Consider the following 18,231-nt stretch of genomic DNA (forward strand, 5'->3'; position numbering starts at 1 on the left):
CTATTAAAAAATACTTTATTCCTAGATAATTTCCTTTTATAATCCCCATTGAGAAATCCAAACTACCTCCTCCCTCTTACTCCATCCGCTAAGTTCCATATGTGCTCTCTACAAGCCTCTTCATTGACCGACCACAATTAATGGATCCAAAACTATTTAATACACCATTGGCATTGTCGACAAATACATCTCTCAATCTCGACAACAACTATTTCTCCACGGATGCCAAAGCTAGTGTCTTGAGATTGCACCTTATCAGTGAACTATTGGGCTTAGTGTGAATGAAACTTTGCCAAAAAGATTTTCATATGACGTGTTCATCCATAGAGGCACAAACTCTTAGGGCTTGGAGTAAAGACTACATAAATGAAGTTCCACAACAACATTGAACTGCCTAAAGCATTTCATTAAGGCTTAGAAAAGCACATCAATACAAAAAACTTTAATCAACCCACAAAGTAACTTGCATCAATTGATCCTCTTGCCCCCACACATAAAGTTAGAAACTTCTCTCTTATCATCATCTTTGCTTTTGCTCTATCTCAAAAGTAATACTAGAAGGTTGCATAGTGTTACCCATTAATGACTAACCAAGAAAACTAAATGATAAACTCCATTCACAAGAGGTAACCAAACACTAAATTGAGATGATACATTTCCATTTCATTCCAAACTCGATTTTGTTCCCCTAAAATTCTGCAAACCAAACAAGTTGTTAGTATCGATTTAAAATAGAAGGCTTATGTTGGGCTATTGCTGGTCAATACTCTCTACCTCCCTTCTCCAACATGTGACTCCCCTGATACTTAAGAGGATGGAAAAAATCTAGTGTCAACATCATATGGGCAAGATTTGTCAATTAGCCATGTCCCTTTTCTTCTTTTGTGGTGATGAAAAAAATGGGGAGATTGAGGGCATCGTCACTTGGTCCACTTGCCCTTAATGATAATGTGGGTGTGATCTTTGGAACCCATGATGACTCCTTGTGCCTCAATCATTGTTAAAATCACAATTCTAGTTGTACCATTGTACTTTGCCAAAATAATCTTGATCCTCTAGTAGATTGTGTTGGATTGTAGTAAGATCGGTGGAATTAATAAAGTCATAGAAAATCATAACATCCTATATACATATACATATTTGAAATCTTTACTAAGTTCTTATCTTGTAGACTTGGTTTTTAGTCTAGTATTCCTTGTATATGAAATTGGCTCTTTGGTAAGTGATTTTATTTATTTTATACTACCAAAATTATAACTCAAACTGCTTTATTTTTGGTTAATCTGCGATTATTACTTGGTGCAAAATTTAAATATTCATAATTGAGATAGATAATACCTTAATGCATTTAATGATGAGATGATGACAAGACAAATAGTTGTTTGTTTGTTGACTGATTTGCAAAATTATTTTCTTTTCCAAGTATTTAGTTGATTTATATTATTATCCAGTTTGATTGATTTACAAATACAATGAATTGACACTTGTAAGGCTCTACCATAAGGCCACTTGTTATTTCTTTTAATCTTCAAGATTTGTTAGCCATTTGCAGGTTTATATTATAGAAAATTAAGGTAACATAAAATGCATTTTACGTGAGCATAATCTTTCTAATTCTATGATTTAATCCTGCTAACCATCTCTTCATAGGAGCCCAGCCGTAAGAACTGTCTTTGTGCTTTGTTTTGTCAAGATCAACCAAAAACGAATTCCTGTTTGGATTAACAACAAATCATATTGGTTAAGATCAATAAAAACCAAACCAGTCCATCAAAAAGGCTTTCAAGGGCCGTTAGAACCCATCTTCCATCCTTCAAGATACAGATTGTACCCTCTCTTCAGTTGGTTCTCACTTCACAACGATGCGTGACCTTGCAAATGAAGCAGTTTAAGAATTTAGCCTATAGCGTTTGACAAGCTTTTGTTCCATAGTGCATGAGAATGTTCTCTTCTTCGTTGCCTTTTCCATATGTTATTTGTCTCCTTTTCCTTCTATTTTGACTTTCTTGTTATGTTTTGCTAATGTTTACAAAGCAAAGAGTAGATCAACTGGAAACCCCTAACCATGAACCACATTCAATTTGATACATAATCTGCCACTTCGCACTCTTCAACTGACCCCCTCCATCCATGACATAGATAACCATGAGGCCATGACACTCAATTTAAAAATCAATAATTTTAACTACATATGAACATGAGAGAGGAAAGATAAGACAAGGCTTAGTTAGATTTGAACCTAGGATCTTCCACACCCACGCCATGTTAACATAAGAGATCCAACTAAGATGGTCCAAACCGCATAATGTTGGGATCCTAAGTTTATAACCTCACAACCCATCAAAGATAACTGTGAGGACATGACACTCAATTGAAAAAATAAATAGTTACGATGATAATTATAACTACATGCCAACTCAAATTCCACAGCGAAAAGACAAGGCAATAAAACTCAACTTAGAAGGCATAATGTTACAAAACAAGACACATTCAGTTTCACCCACAAAAGGACAATGTAAATTCCTATTATTAACTTGACAGATATACTTGTATTAAAGTAACAACAAATGTCTTTAATCTCTTGTATAGTTGGGCATCAGGTATATCCAACTACTCACCAAACCAACCCCCCACCCCATCTTTTCTCCCCTAGGGAAATGATGCCTGTACAAAAAGATCGAATTCCAAGAAAAAAAATCATACTGGAGACAATATTCTAGTTGATAGGCCCAAAGATCAATTGAGCTTGAAAATAAATCATCAATTTACAAAAAATGTTACAGGTGGTGTGTCGTGGTAGCTCTCAGAGCTACATGCTAGATCAGCCATTGTATTGCCAATCAAGTCATTGGAACATTGCGATGACTATCAGCAAATTCTCGGACTAAACGTTTTAGAACTTTTCCCCCTTTCCCCTGCATATGGCTATGGTTGCTCTTTCCTCCACAATAGCTTCTGCTCTCAAGACAATCAAAGGCTGCATCGGCAAGGGCCTTCAACCAAACTGGTACTAAAGTTTCTGCCTCCCCCTGCTTTAGGTACTCAATTGGTAAAGCTTGCACCTGATGATAATTCAAGAAGTCAAATAATATGAAATTAAAAAAGGAAACAAATTTCACGGGGAAATATTCAATTAGAAAAATGAAATGAACAACCAACAACTCTTATGTGGCCACATCCAATCAATACTGACAGCTAAAGACTTTGAAAGGGGCACTTGGTACTTATGCACCTAAGGCAAGATTGATTTCCTGGAGGCACTTTCCACAAATTCAAGTTGAGAAAATGGGACCATAGAAGGTGCTAAAGAAGATTAGTTCCTATTCCTATCAGATAGGGTTGCCATCTGATTAAAAAAGACAACCATTAATCTTCAATGTCAGTGATCTACACTCAAATGAAGGAATTGAGGGAATTGATAGAGAAGTGGTTGCAGTTCCAGATCAAATTTAGCAATTACCCAAGGTACAACTAGATGATATTAAAGAAGTGTTAGATGTTAAGTACAGAGAGGCAACCAGAATAAGCAAATTTGGGTAAAGTGATTGGGTAATCTATCTAGTGGAAGCATTTGGATTGAAGCAGATGAGCTACAGCAGATTTATCCACAAAATAAATGCTCAACCTGCCAAGGCTCCTTCATTAGAAACAAGTTCCTTTTCAAGATGGATGATTGATGGACCAAAGCCTACTGTAGCACTACTCTCTTAATAGCACAGTGCCAATGCTCTAGCAGTTCCCAATTTAGTTTCAAGTCATTCACATGTTTTTCTTTTATTTTATTGTGGTCTGGTCAGTACAATAACAGTTGGCATGTCTCAGTTGAAGGATCCATATCACATTTCCAAGCCATACTCTTGAGAGACTACCACCAATGTAATCTACATACTGGCTGCCACTTAAAACGAACATCAGAGCAGACAATAGGCTAGCTATGGTATGTTCCAAGCTTATTTGTTTAAAAAGAACCAATGAAACCAACGGGCTAACATGTATAAATAAGCTAAATACAATCTTTTATAGACATTGTTTTCTATAAGTAACATGTTTTGGATTCATAGTTCCATAGTATGCATGTCACCATTTAACTTGAAAATTTGACCACCCAATCCCACTCACTTTGATGCAGATTTTTTAGCTGCTATGTTGTATATATATGTGCAATTTTTATGTGTGTGAGAGAGAGAGTGAGAGAGACCGCTGAGTGTAACCATCCACGCAAAGAGTCCCAGCCAAGTATAGCTTTCCACGTCGTTCTCTCGCTTAAACTGCAAACCGCAGCTAATTGTTGCATGATTGTTGCAGACTTGTGAACCTATAATCAATATAGAGCAATATCATTATTAGCTGGGTAGATATTCAATGAGGCCACCGAATTTAAATAGAATTCAAAGTCAAATGTAATTGTTTCTCTTAATATATTCATGGGTCAGGCCACCTCAGTCTAATTGTTTAGATATATTAAACCTCAAATCCCAACCAGGGCTCATTAGTTTCATTGCTTTGAGTCTTCCTACATATGAACAATACTAATCCAATCCTCTAAAATGCCTGGTGGGCTATGTGCCCTCAAACTTGCCAAAGCCCAACATTTCATATCCTTGTTCATGTAAAGCATTGGGTGAGGCTGCAAGATACACACATTTGAGATTCAAGGAGGCATTTACTTACCCTTGACATTGCTGAAACACCAAGCAAGGCATACACCACATTTGATACAAGTCCCTCGCCACTGCGAGATACGATCTGAATAACCATGGCACTGAATGATCCTTCACAGATATTTGTCCTAGATTCCAACAAAGAGGCAAGGCCAACCTCCAAGAAACCTAGAAGTTCCAAAAGCAAGTAGGGTAATTATATGCATCACCAAATTAAAACCAGTCCATATGAAAAAGCATTAACCTTGCAAATGGAAAAATCAGCAATGATTTATGCTAACATTTTATGAAAAAAATAAAAATATAACAGTTTCACTAATTTAGCAAGAAAAAATTATATATTTGACTCATGCAGGAGTGTTGCTTTTTGGGTAGGTGTGGGGATGCGGGGTGGAAGGCAGGTGTGAAACATACAATGGAAGTCCCTAACAGCTTGCGTTATGATGATACAAATATAAGAAATGACAAAACTAATTATCGCCTCCCTGGTTGTCAAGGCCTCATGTACAGTTGGATGCAGACAAGTTTGAGGGCAAATCTTCAGTGAATTCTAATCCTGCAAATCTTCAGTGAATTCTAATCCATACACGACCCAGAGGCACCACAATGTTATAGCCACACAGAGCCGGGAATCAAACCATCCAAAGGGTAGAACATGAGGATACTCTATATACTGATAATGAGAGTAAGTCTACGATGCAGAGAGTTGGCACCACCAGCAAGTCAGGTCAGAGAAGTTCTATTTCAATCTTTTGAACTTCAGCAAACTATGCAGCGCGAATATTGATAGATTGAACTCAATGAACTGCAAGGCCATCTAAGCATCCAATTGTTATTTTTAAGAACCTGGTTTGGTTGCTTCAGCACCACAGCACAAGTGCACACCAGTGCTTGGTGCCAGAAGGTTCAAGAGGAAGCAGAAGAGTACATGGACAAAATAGATTTGAGTAGGCAGGGACAAGCTATTAATGGAAAGAAGGATTAAAATATCATTTTTATCTCATTCACAGCTTGTATGGATTCAAAAATGGTTGAAATGGAAAAGCAAGTTTAATATTGCAGGAACTAATTTATCATTCCTGGCTCTTGTATCCGATAAGACAAGGAGAAAAGGAGAACAGTGCTAGTGCACTATGTCTTACATGACATATATGACATTGCAGCAAGAGCTGCTCCACGATGCATAGCTGTGCAGCATATTGCTGCCTTCTGGAAGGACACTTCAAGTAGGGAACCAGATGCAAACAGTACTTCCTGATGCACATAACATAGCAGGACAAATCAAATGATCTGTTTCTCCTCAACATATAAATCACCAGAATAAAAATGCCAAGAGGAAAATGAGCAATATTCGAACAGATTCTCTCTCTCCCAGCAGTCAAAAAATAAAAGGGAAAGAAAAATTCCTACTAAGAATACAAAAGAAAAAGCAGCACAAGAACTAAAAATTAAATGGTTAGCAAGGATGGATTTTAGATGACTGAGAAACATCGTGCAGCAGGAAAGTCACGCGATTTGTTTCGCTTTAAGATATAAATTACCAAAATGAAATGGCCGTAGTATGAATCTCTCTCTCTCTCTGTTTGCGTCTATACATACATAGTTATATATCCCTCTCTCCAAAAGAAAAAGAAAAAAGAAACGAGGAGAGAAGAAACAGGGGGAAAAACGTCATAACTGGAAATAATTTTAAAGGTAACCAAACCTTTGGAGAGCCATGAACAAATGTAGATGCAAAATTCGTGTAGGCCTCCACCAGATCAGGCTCTTGGTCACATATATATGAAGAATTGAGACTCATCACTGATGCTGCACAAGTAAATCTTTCAAAAGTGCTGACAAATAGAGCTCCATATTCCTCTTTATGACCAAATTCTTCAATGACGGTGGAAGCTGAAAAAGATTTTCATGTGCCCCATGGAAAAAATAAGATTAAGTAATGCATTTAATTTACTGCATCAATCAAAGAAGGTAATATATAAACCAATAATTGGGAACTGTCATCCGAGAGCTCTTTATTATAAAACTTGTGCACTAAAATATCACAATAAACATGTTTATATGAAATGGTATAAAAGCAGGTTTTTATTTTATTTTTATTTTTATTTTTATTTTTTTATTAAATAGAAATGAACAAATATATATTAATCTTGTGCAAGAGGTTACACCCCTTTTGGTGAGCGTGGGTACAATAACAACAAACAACAATAACAAGAAGCCTTAAGCCCCACTAGGTGGGATTGGTTACATGAATCTTTTTCTGCAAATTCACCCATTCAAGAGTGTTTTCCTCTATTAGATTTAGGGCAATTAAATCCTTCCTCACTACCTCATTCCAAGTTGTTTTAAACCTACCTCTACTCCTTTTCATGCCAGAAACAATAACTAACTCACTCCTTATCACATATGCTCTACTAGACATGCGGTTCAAATGCCCAAACTATCTAAGTCGTCCCTCCTTTATCTTGTCTTCAACTAGTAATATGTCTAAATTACGGGGTATATGCTTGTTTCTTATTTTATATTTTAATGTTATACCACTCATCCACCTTAACATTTCGCATTTGAGCAAGTTTTATTTTTTGTACATGTTTCTTAGTTCTCCAATATTCTGAAACATAAAGCATAGCTGGCCTTATAGTTATCTTATAAAAATTTTCTTTTAATTTTAAGGGTATTTTATGATCACAAACACACTTGACACATTCCTCCATTTATCCAACCTGTTTTATGTGTTACATATTCTTCAATTTTCCTTTTTGTTTACATAATAAAAATCCATGATATCCAAATCTATTAGTGCTATTTATCTCTTGATTATCAAGTTTAATCTTTTTTCCACTACTACTCCTTACATTACTAAAAATACATTTCATATATTCTATCTTCTTCCTACTTATCCTAATCCCTTTAGACTCTAATGTGGTCTAAAATTCTAGTAAGATTGCACTCCGCTCCTACTATCATCAATCAACATGATATCATCTGCAAACAACATACACCAAGGAATCTCATTTTGGATATTCCTAGTAAGTTCATCAATCACTAAAGCAAAAAGATAAGGACTCAAAGTAGAACCTTAATGTACACTTATTGTAATTTGAAAATCTCTAGATTCTCCTCCTATAGTCCTAACACTTGTCACTACTCTATCATACGTATCCTTAATGACCTTAGTATACCTACTGCATGCCCCCTTCTTTTCTAAAACCTACCAAAGAACTTCCCAAGGTACTCTATCATATGCTTTCTCTAGGTCAATAAAAATCATATCCAAGTCCCTTTTCTTTTCTCTAAACTTCTTAAAAGATAATAACTTCTGCTGTTGATCTTGCAAGCATAAAACCAAATTGATTTTTTGAAATCCTCGTTTCTAGTCTTAATCTATGTATTACCCTTTCCCATCGTATGACTCATAATCTTAATTCCACGATAGATATTATAGTTTTGAATATCGCCTTTGTTTTTGTATAAATGTACTAACCTACATTTCCTCCATTCTTCGGACATTTTCTTGGTTTTTATATTAGTGTTGAATAGATTATTAACCAAATATTTCCTTTATCCCCTAAACAATTTCAAACTTCAATTGGTATTTTATTTATTCCTATAAATTTTCCATTTTTCATTTTTTTAATGCCGTCTTAACTTGAAGGACTCAAATTTTATGAATAAATCTCCTATTTTTAGTCTTGTCATTTGTCACTTCCAAATTTAATCTTTCATATTGGTTTTCATTAAACAACTTATCAAAATATTTTCGCCACTTCTCTTTTATGACTTCTTATCTAATTAATACATTATCATTCTCGTCCTTTATACATTTTACATCACCTAAAAATATTCTAACTCTATGAAGTTTATAAATGTCTTTTTCTTCTTCTTTTGTATCTAGTCTAGTATATAAAGTATTATAAGCTCTATATCTACCTTCAATAATAGTCTATTTCACATTTTTTCTCGTCTCTTTTTATTTTTCAATATTTTCTATATTAGTACAATTTTGCCATATTTTATACAAATTTACTTTTTTCCCTTAACAACTTTTTAAACTTCTTGATCCCACCACCAACTTTCTTTACTACCCGAGTATCTTCCTTTGGACTCACCTAAAACCTATTTTCCTATCCTTACGATAGAATTAACCATTTTATTGCCAACGGTATTAGTATCCGCCTTATGCCCAACTGTCCAATCACATTCTTTGATCATTTTATTTTTGAATTTTACTATCTTATCTCTCTTCAAGCTCCACCATCTACTTCTCTTGTATTGATTTATAATACTATGACTATGTTGTGTTGCCAAACTCTCACCTAGGATAACTTTACACTCCTTACAAGATAGACGATCCTCGTTCTTAGTTAAGAAGAAATCTATTTGTCCTTTATTATACCCACTATTGAAAGTTATTAAATATTTTTTCTCTTTTTATAAAACAAGTATTCAATGAATCAATATAACCAAATCGTAAAAATCTAAGATTGCATCACTAGTCTCATTTTTATCTCAATATCCAAGGCCTCCATGTATCCTCTCATAGCCTATATTATCCTTTCTAATATATCCATTCAAATCAGCTTCTATGAATGTCTTTTTATAGAGGGGCATCCCTTGTAAAACACTATCCATATTTTCCAAAATTTTCTTTTAAGATTTTCTACAAAGCACGTTTGGGAAGCATATGCACTAATGATGTTAACTATCTCCAGGCCTAAAGTTATCCTCATTTTAATAATCTTATCCCCTATTCTTTTAACATCTACTATATTATCTTAAATGTCTTTGTCTATAATAATTCCCACCCTATTTTTATGTTTCCCTTTAACAGTGTACTTTAAATCCTGATTTTTCAATTTCTCTAACTTTCTCTCCTACCAATTTCGTCAATTGAAGGCAAATTAAGTTAACTTTCCTTCTAAATATTATTTTCACCATTTTCATACTTTTTCCTATAAGATTTCCTATATTCCAAGTTCCTAATCTAATCTTATTTTCTTGTGCTAACTTATTACCCCTCCCTTCTATGCTGACCTGGTCTATTCCCCTAACCTAGTTTTGGTAAGAATTCATGTTAATAAGATCTGACAAAGTTTCACACTGACTGTTAGCTAGTTAACACAACCCTGCTCCTTTATTTGGACTTGGGACAGGCAGTGTATAAAGATAATTTGTGTTACACAGGCGAAGTACACATTTGAGTTTTTTTTTTTTTTTTTTGCAAACTTATTTCACATAGACAATTTTCTAGATCACACCCTACAACTAGTAGAAACCACACAAGCAATACAATGCATTTCAAAAATCTAAAGCATACAATTTCAGATGTGAATCAAAGCTAGACTAATTTTATTTTATTTTTTTTAAACATTCAATAGTATTTTTTTGAAAAATTTTGTATACTCCAAGACTTGCAAATGGAAAACACAATAAATGCATATATTAAGCATACAAATCATAAACACAAACTCTCCACTACTAACCACCTATTGGAAAAATAATAATACAGTAATAAGAAAAGTAATAACAAAAGAGGAGATCTCACCGGCGGCTGAAACAAAAAGGTTATGACAGCTGACTGAAAATATTACAATAAGTACCTTTTGGTGCCAAAAATTTGATGTTGCTAACAAAAATCAATCAAGGAATATTTAAGCAACGAGGGATTGCAAAAATTCCTTAATCTAAATTCAAGATTGAAGAATTAATGTGGGAGGTTTTATGAAGAATGATTTCTGTGGGTTTGGGAGAAAAAAGGGATTTTGTGGAGATAAACTTGGCTTGCCATTCTTTGGGAGTTGTGGACTAAGACAAACAATAGGATTTTTTGGGATCAATTCACTCCTCTTTTGCTTTGGGGCATAGATCCTTAGCTTCACTTAGGGTCTTTTCTTTTGGTGCTTATAGGGTTTCTTCCTGTAGGCAATTTGTAGTGTGATTGCAGAGTTTCTTTGATGTGATTTTTCATCTTTAATTTTTTTGGAGGAATTTTGTCTTCACTTTTATTTTTTTTTTAGGAGGATGTCTTGTCCACCAACCTTGAGGGACTTAAGGCTTGGTTTGTTATTTTTTTTTTTTTTTAGGTGACGTCCTGGGTGTCCACGTCCGTTTTGACAGTCCGCGACTAATCCCACGCCCCATGGAGTGGCCCCACAACACCATGAGGAGGTAAATCAGGAGCCCAGCAACAGGAATCGAACCCATGAGGGGAGAAAGCCCTGACCTCGTGAAAGGCACTCCCAGGATCCGCCCTGCCAACTGAACCACGCCCTGGGGGCTTGGTTTGTTATTTTTGTTGTTGTTTAGGATGCCTTGTCCTCCCTTTTGGATTTTCTCTTCTCTCATTCCATTAATCTTTTTTTTTTTCCCCTATCCAAAATCCGATCAGCATGTTGATTTATCACAGCCATATGAATTTGTTTAGAGCATTGTTTTCTTCATATTTTACTACTCTATAAGACTCCTACAATGTCAACTTCTAAGACTTCAATAGTTGGATAATACAACAAACAACAAAAAAACAAGAAGAAGAAGCCATAAGTCCCACTAGGTGGGGTCGGCTGCATGAATCCTTTTCTGACAATTCACCCAAGCAAGAGAATTTTCCTCTATTAGATTAAGGACTGTTAAATCCTTCCTCACAATCTCATTTCAAGTTATTTTAAGCCTATCCCTGCCCCTTTTCATGCCAGAAACAATAACTAACTCACTCCACCTCACAGGTGCTCTACTAGGCGGCCTCGGTTACAAATGTCCAAACCATCTAAGCTGCCTCCCTTATTTTTTGGCATTTTCTGTGCAGAATAACAGCAGGTCTTACACATGGTCTTAAATTTCCATGAAATTGTTGAAAATTTTGGTTTCTACCATCCTTGAAATGAAATGGCAGTTGATTTCTGTTGAAATTTTTCACAAATCATCCAAAATTTATCTAAATCTCAAAATTTGTCAAAATTTTAACTAAAGGATGAAAATTTTTTGAAAATCAAATTTGAAAATCCAAAACCTAAAAAATTTCTCTCTTAATTTATCTTCTTTTTCAGTGAAACTAAAGATTATTATAAGAAGGATATGAATTATAGCTTCCAAAATTTTGAAATTATATGAAAAATGAAACTTAATAGCTACAACATTTTATTTGACTATTTATGTCTAAATTATGTGCATATTCATACTAAATAATATTTTTCATTTATATTAGTGGAATATGTTTAATATGATTATTACAATACAGTGCATGACTGTCCTTTGATGTAGTTTGTTTATAATATTTTATTTCTAAACCTTACATTATTATGTCTATTAATAGTTTCTAAAGTTTCGTAAAAGAATTCCATACTTTAGAACTAGATTTCCATTATTTTTAAAAATCAAATCAAAGTTGACATTTACATAGATATTTCCATTGAAATTTCCATATTTGTAAAGCCTTGAAATTTTAGCTGAAATTGATATTTAAGAGCTTGCGCCTATGTATTGGATCCAGATGCTAACTATAGAACTGGATGCAGCAAGTAGGGGTGTACAAAAATTACCGAAAAACCGAAAACCAGACTGAAACCAAACCGAAACCATAAACAGTTCGGTTTTTCGGTTTCTGTTTTTAAAAATAAAAATGTTCGGTTTCGGTTTTATGTTGAAACTGAAACGAAAAAAACCGATTTATATAAGATATATATATATATATATATATATATATATATAATATGGCTAGTAAAAAGATAGCATGCAATATAGCCAAATAGCCACTATAGAAAATAAAAATCCTCAATAAATTTTGAAGAACTTTATGAAAAATAAAGGTTATTTTTGTTAAGTGCCCAAAAGATTTTATTTTGTTAAAATTATGAGTCCCTATAAAAAATTAAAATGCTCAATAAATTTTCAACAACTTTATGAAAAATAAAAGTTATTTTTTTTGTAAAAAAAATAGGTTTAAAACCGAAAAACCGCAACTGAACCGCCACATTTTCGGTTTTCAATTAAAGCATAATTTTGGTTCGGTTTCGGTTTCAGTTTGGAAACCCCAAAACCGAAAATTTTGGTTCGGTTTTCGGTTCTGGCCAAAACCGAACCGCACCGAACCGCGTGCAGTCCTAGCAGCAAGGGTAAAAAAAGCTCAAGGGACAGTATTAAGTACTATGGACAAATAAAATGCTCTGGCCTATAAGTGGAGGAAAACTATGATCTCTGTGGAAATGTAAATGGAAGTGGTTATCTGTTTTACATGTTTAGATAAGTGTCTCATTGCAGCAATTTTTTTTTTTTTCTGGGTTGGTATTTTGCAGTGTATGTAGAGCCATAGCAAATTGATAAGCTCCCCCACATTATCTTTCTAATATGTATTTATAGATAGCGTATATATATATATATATTCCAACTTTTACTGCAGGAAAAATGTGGATGCCAGCAACAGATGAAAAACATCACAAAGTAACAGTATTTAAAAACCTATTCCAGGGCCACAGTGCATTGAATTATGATGGCAACTATATCTCAGACATTACCGTTCTAGGCATATCAGTTTGCATTTCTCATGCGAGATGCAACTTAGATACAATAACATAATGAAGAACAACTACTACTACAGTTCTACTATGTGGATCAGCTCTATGAACCCTTTTTACCATTCTACAATAAATGCTACTCAGATAAAACTCCAAATTCAACACCAACACCACCAGCATTAATCAGTTGCACCTCATTATAAACCGAAATCTTACCTGCTCTAATGTAGCATTCATGACTTTGGAAGGACATAAATTTTGTTGATAGGAAATCTAGTACTTTGGGCAACAATGTAACAAAGTGCTGGCCTGAGGAAACGAAATTGTTCAGATATGGTATGAAAAGCTAAGGGCCCAGAAAACTCCAAGCTTGCTGAGAAAATGCAAAATCAATTCTCAATGTACAACAAATAAACAAATAAAAGCCCGAATACCAGATGACTGAATTGCTTGTGAAAGAGCCCGGCAAGCTGCTGTTGACACATTACCATTCTCCATGTGTTCAGAACTAAAAAGTTTCTCTAGCATGGGCCAAAAAACACTCAGTAGTACAAGAAGAGGATCATCTGCAGTGGGACAAGTAGGCAGAATTGGTGCAACATGACTGAATACAGTTCCCATCCTGCAATTAAATAATAGGACATTTTAGCTGGAGTATGTTAATGCAACACAACTACGTAAGAAACTGCAAATATATGCATCAGATTGCCACTTAACATGAAAGCTTAAGATGTTAGGTTGTAGCACAATGTATATCAAGCTTGAAATTCCCCCGCATGTGCAGCCCAATTACACACAAACGTAGAAATAAACAATAAACAACACCCATTAGAAGGAACAGCACCTCTTGGAGCTTTGATACCATGTTAGATTACCACCGTACCTAAAAGCTTAAACTTTGATTGCGGGCCAACAATGTATATCAAGCTTAAACATGTATACCCTCATATTTTGCAAGGAGAAAATAAATGTTAAAACAGGAAGAGGTTCCACGTCAATTGGGAAGAAACAACACATCCATAATGCCAAAAAACAAAAAACAAAAAAAACAACATTACTCTTCAATAAAGACACCCTGATTTTAGGCTTTTATCACAAATGCTTTTCCACCAAATAAGAAATAAAATATTAGGACCATTTTAAATTAGAAAGCAGTATTTTCAGTTCAGCATGTCTAACAACAAACAAACCTGTACAATCCTCTTGCTGCAGAGTCCAAAATTTGCATGTAAGTGGCTGGCTTTTCTTTCAGGGGCTGAGTTTTATCTTCATCAATCTGAAAGATGAAAGCAAGAAAAATCAATGAGCTAGCTATGATTCAGATCTAAATTTGAATGATTTCAGTTTTTTGGATTATTATTTATTTATTTATTTTGTAAATAAATTCAACAGCTCAATGACTTTTAGAAGCTACTATGAGCTTCCGCTTGAGGGAATTCAAATAAGGGTTGTGCATTACTCGGTTAAAACTGAAATAACCAACCAAACTAGAACAATTAGGTTAGATTGTTTTGAAAATTTTGATAAGTTGGTTTCAAAAATTAAAAATAAATCAATTTTTTGCTTTTGGTTCAGTTTTGAAAAATAAAAGCTGTTTTAACTGGAAAAACTGAAATACTAAAAGTAACACCTAGTGCACAAGGCCATTGGGGGTCTGGGAGGGCATGGATGAAGCTAAGAAGGAGCCTGGGTGTGCCATGGTCCCTCCCTGCAATTTTTTTTTTAAAAACATATATATAGGTGCACATTATGATTAATAATATATATCATGGCTTCTTGTATATTTACAAATTTTTCTAATAATTTTCTTACTTTGTCTCTAAAAGGCTTAGCACCTTCTTACTTTGACTTTTAGAAGCTACTATGAGCTTCAGCTTGAGGGAATTCAAATAAGGGTTGTGCATTACTAGGTTAAAACTGAAATAACCAACCAAACTAGAACAATTAGGTTAGATTGTTTTGAAAATTTTGATAAGTTGGTTTCCAAAATTAAAAATAAAAAAATCAATTTTTTGCTTTTGGTTCAGTTTTGAAAAATAAAAGCTGTTTTAACTGGAAAAACTGAAATACTAAAAGTAACACCTAGTGCACAAGGCAATTGGGGGTCTGGGAGGGCATGGATGAAGCTAAGAAGGAGCCTGGGTGTGCCATGGTCCCTCCCTGCAATTTTTTTTTTAAAAAACATATATATATGTGCATATTATGATTAATAATATATATCATGGCTTCTCGTATATTTACAAATTTTTCTAATAATTTTCTTACTTTGTCTCTAAAAGGCTTAGCACCTTCTCCAATATATATAAAGGGATTAAATTCCCTGCCTCTATTTAGAATATTTGACAAGTACATAACAATGACCACACTATCCTTAGTAACTCATGCACTAACTGACGCTTACTAGCACAATAATAACAAACATCAGGAATACTAAATAACTAAAATAACTAGTAAAACTTCCTCTTGGAGCAAAGATATCATATGCTCCTAGCTTGTTACAAATGAATTTAACCTGAGCACCACCGGAGGCTTTAGTCAATAAATCAGCAAGTTGGAACGAGATGTTTGTGCCTGCTTTTGCCCTCAGAAACCCTCAAATGTTTATTTGGGTCAGTAACTGATAAATTTGGAAGAGGAACAAAAGTTTGCTTGAAAGGCATAAACGTAGGAACAGAAGAATCAACAGACAGGGGGAATGGGGGGATAAGAAATCAAAATGGACTCAAAATATACTCATCCAAAGTGAACCGACCCAAGAGAAATAAGGTGTCCCTAAAAAAGGTGACATCCGCACTAACATATTTTCTGTGTGGGGATCATAACATGTGCATCCTTTCTAGGTTCTCGAGCATCCAACAAAGACTCATTTAGTAGTGTGAGAGAAATTGTCTTGATGTGTATATAACATGAACAAATCATGCACACCCAACCCAAATACTCAAGGCACAATACAGAACATGGACAATTGTGGGTACATGACAGAGAAGAGAATTTGTCCCCCAAGAATAATGGAGGGCATCCTATTAGGTGGAAAACAAGTTGTAAGAGGAGCATTAATCCGAAGGGTTTTCAGAACATGCATATGAAAGAGTAGAGCCCATATTATGTCAAGTAAATATCTATTTTTGTTCATCTACTCCAATCTGCCAAGGGGTATGTACACATGATGTTTGATAAATAATTCCTTTAGCCAAGAAAAAATATTGAAGTTCATTTATAGAAAATTAAAGAGCATTGCTAGATTAAAAAATTGAATACTAATGCCAAATTGAGTTTTTATTTCCTTGTAGATTTTTTTAAATACAATAAGAAATTCAGACTTATCTTTTAACAAATATATTCAGGTCATATACGAAAAGTCATCCAAAAAGCACACAAAATATTGAATGACCAGCCAAATTCTTGAGTCTACACGGACACCAAATATCTAAATGAATGAGAGAAAATTTACTATTAGACACAACTGTAGATGGAAAAGATGTCCCAATATGCTTGCCTAATTGAAACGTAGAACACTTAAACGAGAAAGATTAAACATAAGAAAAACTTATAGCATTTTTTGAAGGAATGGATGATCAAAATGTGAGCATGGTACTGATTCAAAGAAACGCCATGAGTACAAATTGAAGAAGCCGTATGGCAAGAACTAATCTACCAGCACCATCATTGAAGTAGTAGATGCCATCCTTCTCAAGCCCTCCACCAATCCACTTCTTCGTCTAGAAATCCTAAATAACACAATGAGAAGGAAAGAAGGTGACAAAACAAGTATGAGATTTAGTTAGTTGACTAATAGATAAGAAGCTCAACTAAAATTTAGGCATATATAATGCAGAATAAAGAGGAATAGAAGGAAAAGAAAGAATACTGCCATAACTAGAGATTGGTGCAATCGAATCATGGGCAAGAGTAACCCTAGAGTGTAAAGTAGTCAGCTTCATGGGCTGAAATAACTTAAACCTACCTATCATACGGGACAGGGCACTGTTGAGATTTTGATTAAATGAATGACCTAACTCAAAGATAGGTCTCTCCTATTTATAATACAAGACAATACATTCTAATGACCATAGTACCCTAACTAACTCTCACTAATTAACATATGCTCCTAACTTGTTACAAATAAGTTTAACATAAGCAACCCTCAAAGTTTGGTAAACAAATTACCAAGCTGCATATCGAACTTCCCAAAGTTTACAAAGTACAGGAAACCCAACTTGAAAATAACTCTACTAGGACCCCAAAAATCAAAATGGACTAACATGAAAGGGCTTGCAGCTCATTTATTGACTCGGGCAGCAAAAGCGACAAGATGATGCTTTCCCAACTAACAAGACTCACAATCAAGATTAGAGACATAACTCCGATCAGGAACTAGAGGTTTCAACTTTTCCAACGAAGGATGGCCGAGGCAACAATGAATTTGGAGAGGTGTGGTAGCAACAGTGCAGGCAAGGTTGTTAGAATCAGGATACTACACAGGATCATTGTGAGGGTCTGCAGGATCGGATTGTAGGATCGGATCGTGGATCATAAGATTCTACTTGCAATATAAAATAAATTAAAATTTTATATATTTGGAAATTTATGACAACTCTCAATAAAATAATCCTTAAAACTTGGTAGTAAGTTCAAGAAATTAAAACAAATTTCAAGAATGTAGTTAGCTAGCTAGCTAGCACCTAGCAGGTTTTTCCTTCAACAATTCTAAAACTAAAGAAAAATAAATCTAAATAACCTGAACTGCAAAGTGCTCTGCAAAGGGCAGACTGCTGCTAGCTTATATATTTAATAATTATAATTAAAAAGAAAAGAAAAAAAAAATGGAGAGAAGAAGGAAGAAGAAATTGCTAATCTTAATTCGATGAACTGACGTAAATTTCTCAGTTTTTGTGGTTTTGTCATCAGACCATAAGAAGAAGCGGAAGGAAAAAAAGATGGAAGAGGAAGAACTTTTTGTTAGTGGCAAAGAAAGGAAGAGGAAAAAGAAAGCTATATGCTCTCTGCTTTGGGAAAAAATATAGGTCTCTAGCTTGTCAATAATAGAGGAAAAAAATAAAAAA

At 34.5% G+C, this 18,231-nt stretch overlaps 1 protein-coding gene across 4 annotated transcripts in view; it reads right to left on the reverse strand.

The window, feature by feature from the left end:
• Nucleotides 1-2,494: 2,494 nt before the first annotated feature.
• The window catches only part of LOC131167892 (transportin MOS14), a 148,831-nt gene continuing 133,094 nt past the window's right edge, over nucleotides 2,495-18,231 (reverse strand). For 2 of the 4 annotated variants that reach the window (XM_058126952.1, XM_058126951.1), the window contains exons 17-24: nucleotides 14,359-14,444; nucleotides 13,603-13,790; nucleotides 13,385-13,477; nucleotides 6,367-6,554; nucleotides 5,804-5,915; nucleotides 4,672-4,829; nucleotides 4,199-4,315; nucleotides 2,495-3,062 (exon numbers count right to left, since the gene is read on the reverse strand). In XM_058126952.1, the coding sequence (XP_057982935.1) occupies nucleotides 2,841-3,062; nucleotides 4,199-4,315; nucleotides 4,672-4,829; nucleotides 5,804-5,915; nucleotides 6,367-6,554; nucleotides 13,385-13,477; nucleotides 13,603-13,790; nucleotides 14,359-14,444 (1,164 nt within the window). In that variant the 3' untranslated portion in view covers nucleotides 2,495-2,840. Of the gene's footprint in view, nucleotides 4,316-4,671; nucleotides 4,830-5,803; nucleotides 5,916-6,366; nucleotides 6,555-13,384; nucleotides 13,478-13,602; nucleotides 13,791-14,358; nucleotides 14,445-18,231 lie in introns of all 4 variants that reach the window. The other 2 variants (XR_009140175.1, XM_058126953.1) reach the window with 2 other exon arrangements.

This window comes from Malania oleifera, chromosome 11 (assembly GCF_029873635.1).
Source record: "Malania oleifera isolate guangnan ecotype guangnan chromosome 11, ASM2987363v1, whole genome shotgun sequence".
Taxonomy (NCBI): Eukaryota; Viridiplantae; Streptophyta; class Magnoliopsida; order Santalales; family Ximeniaceae; genus Malania; species Malania oleifera.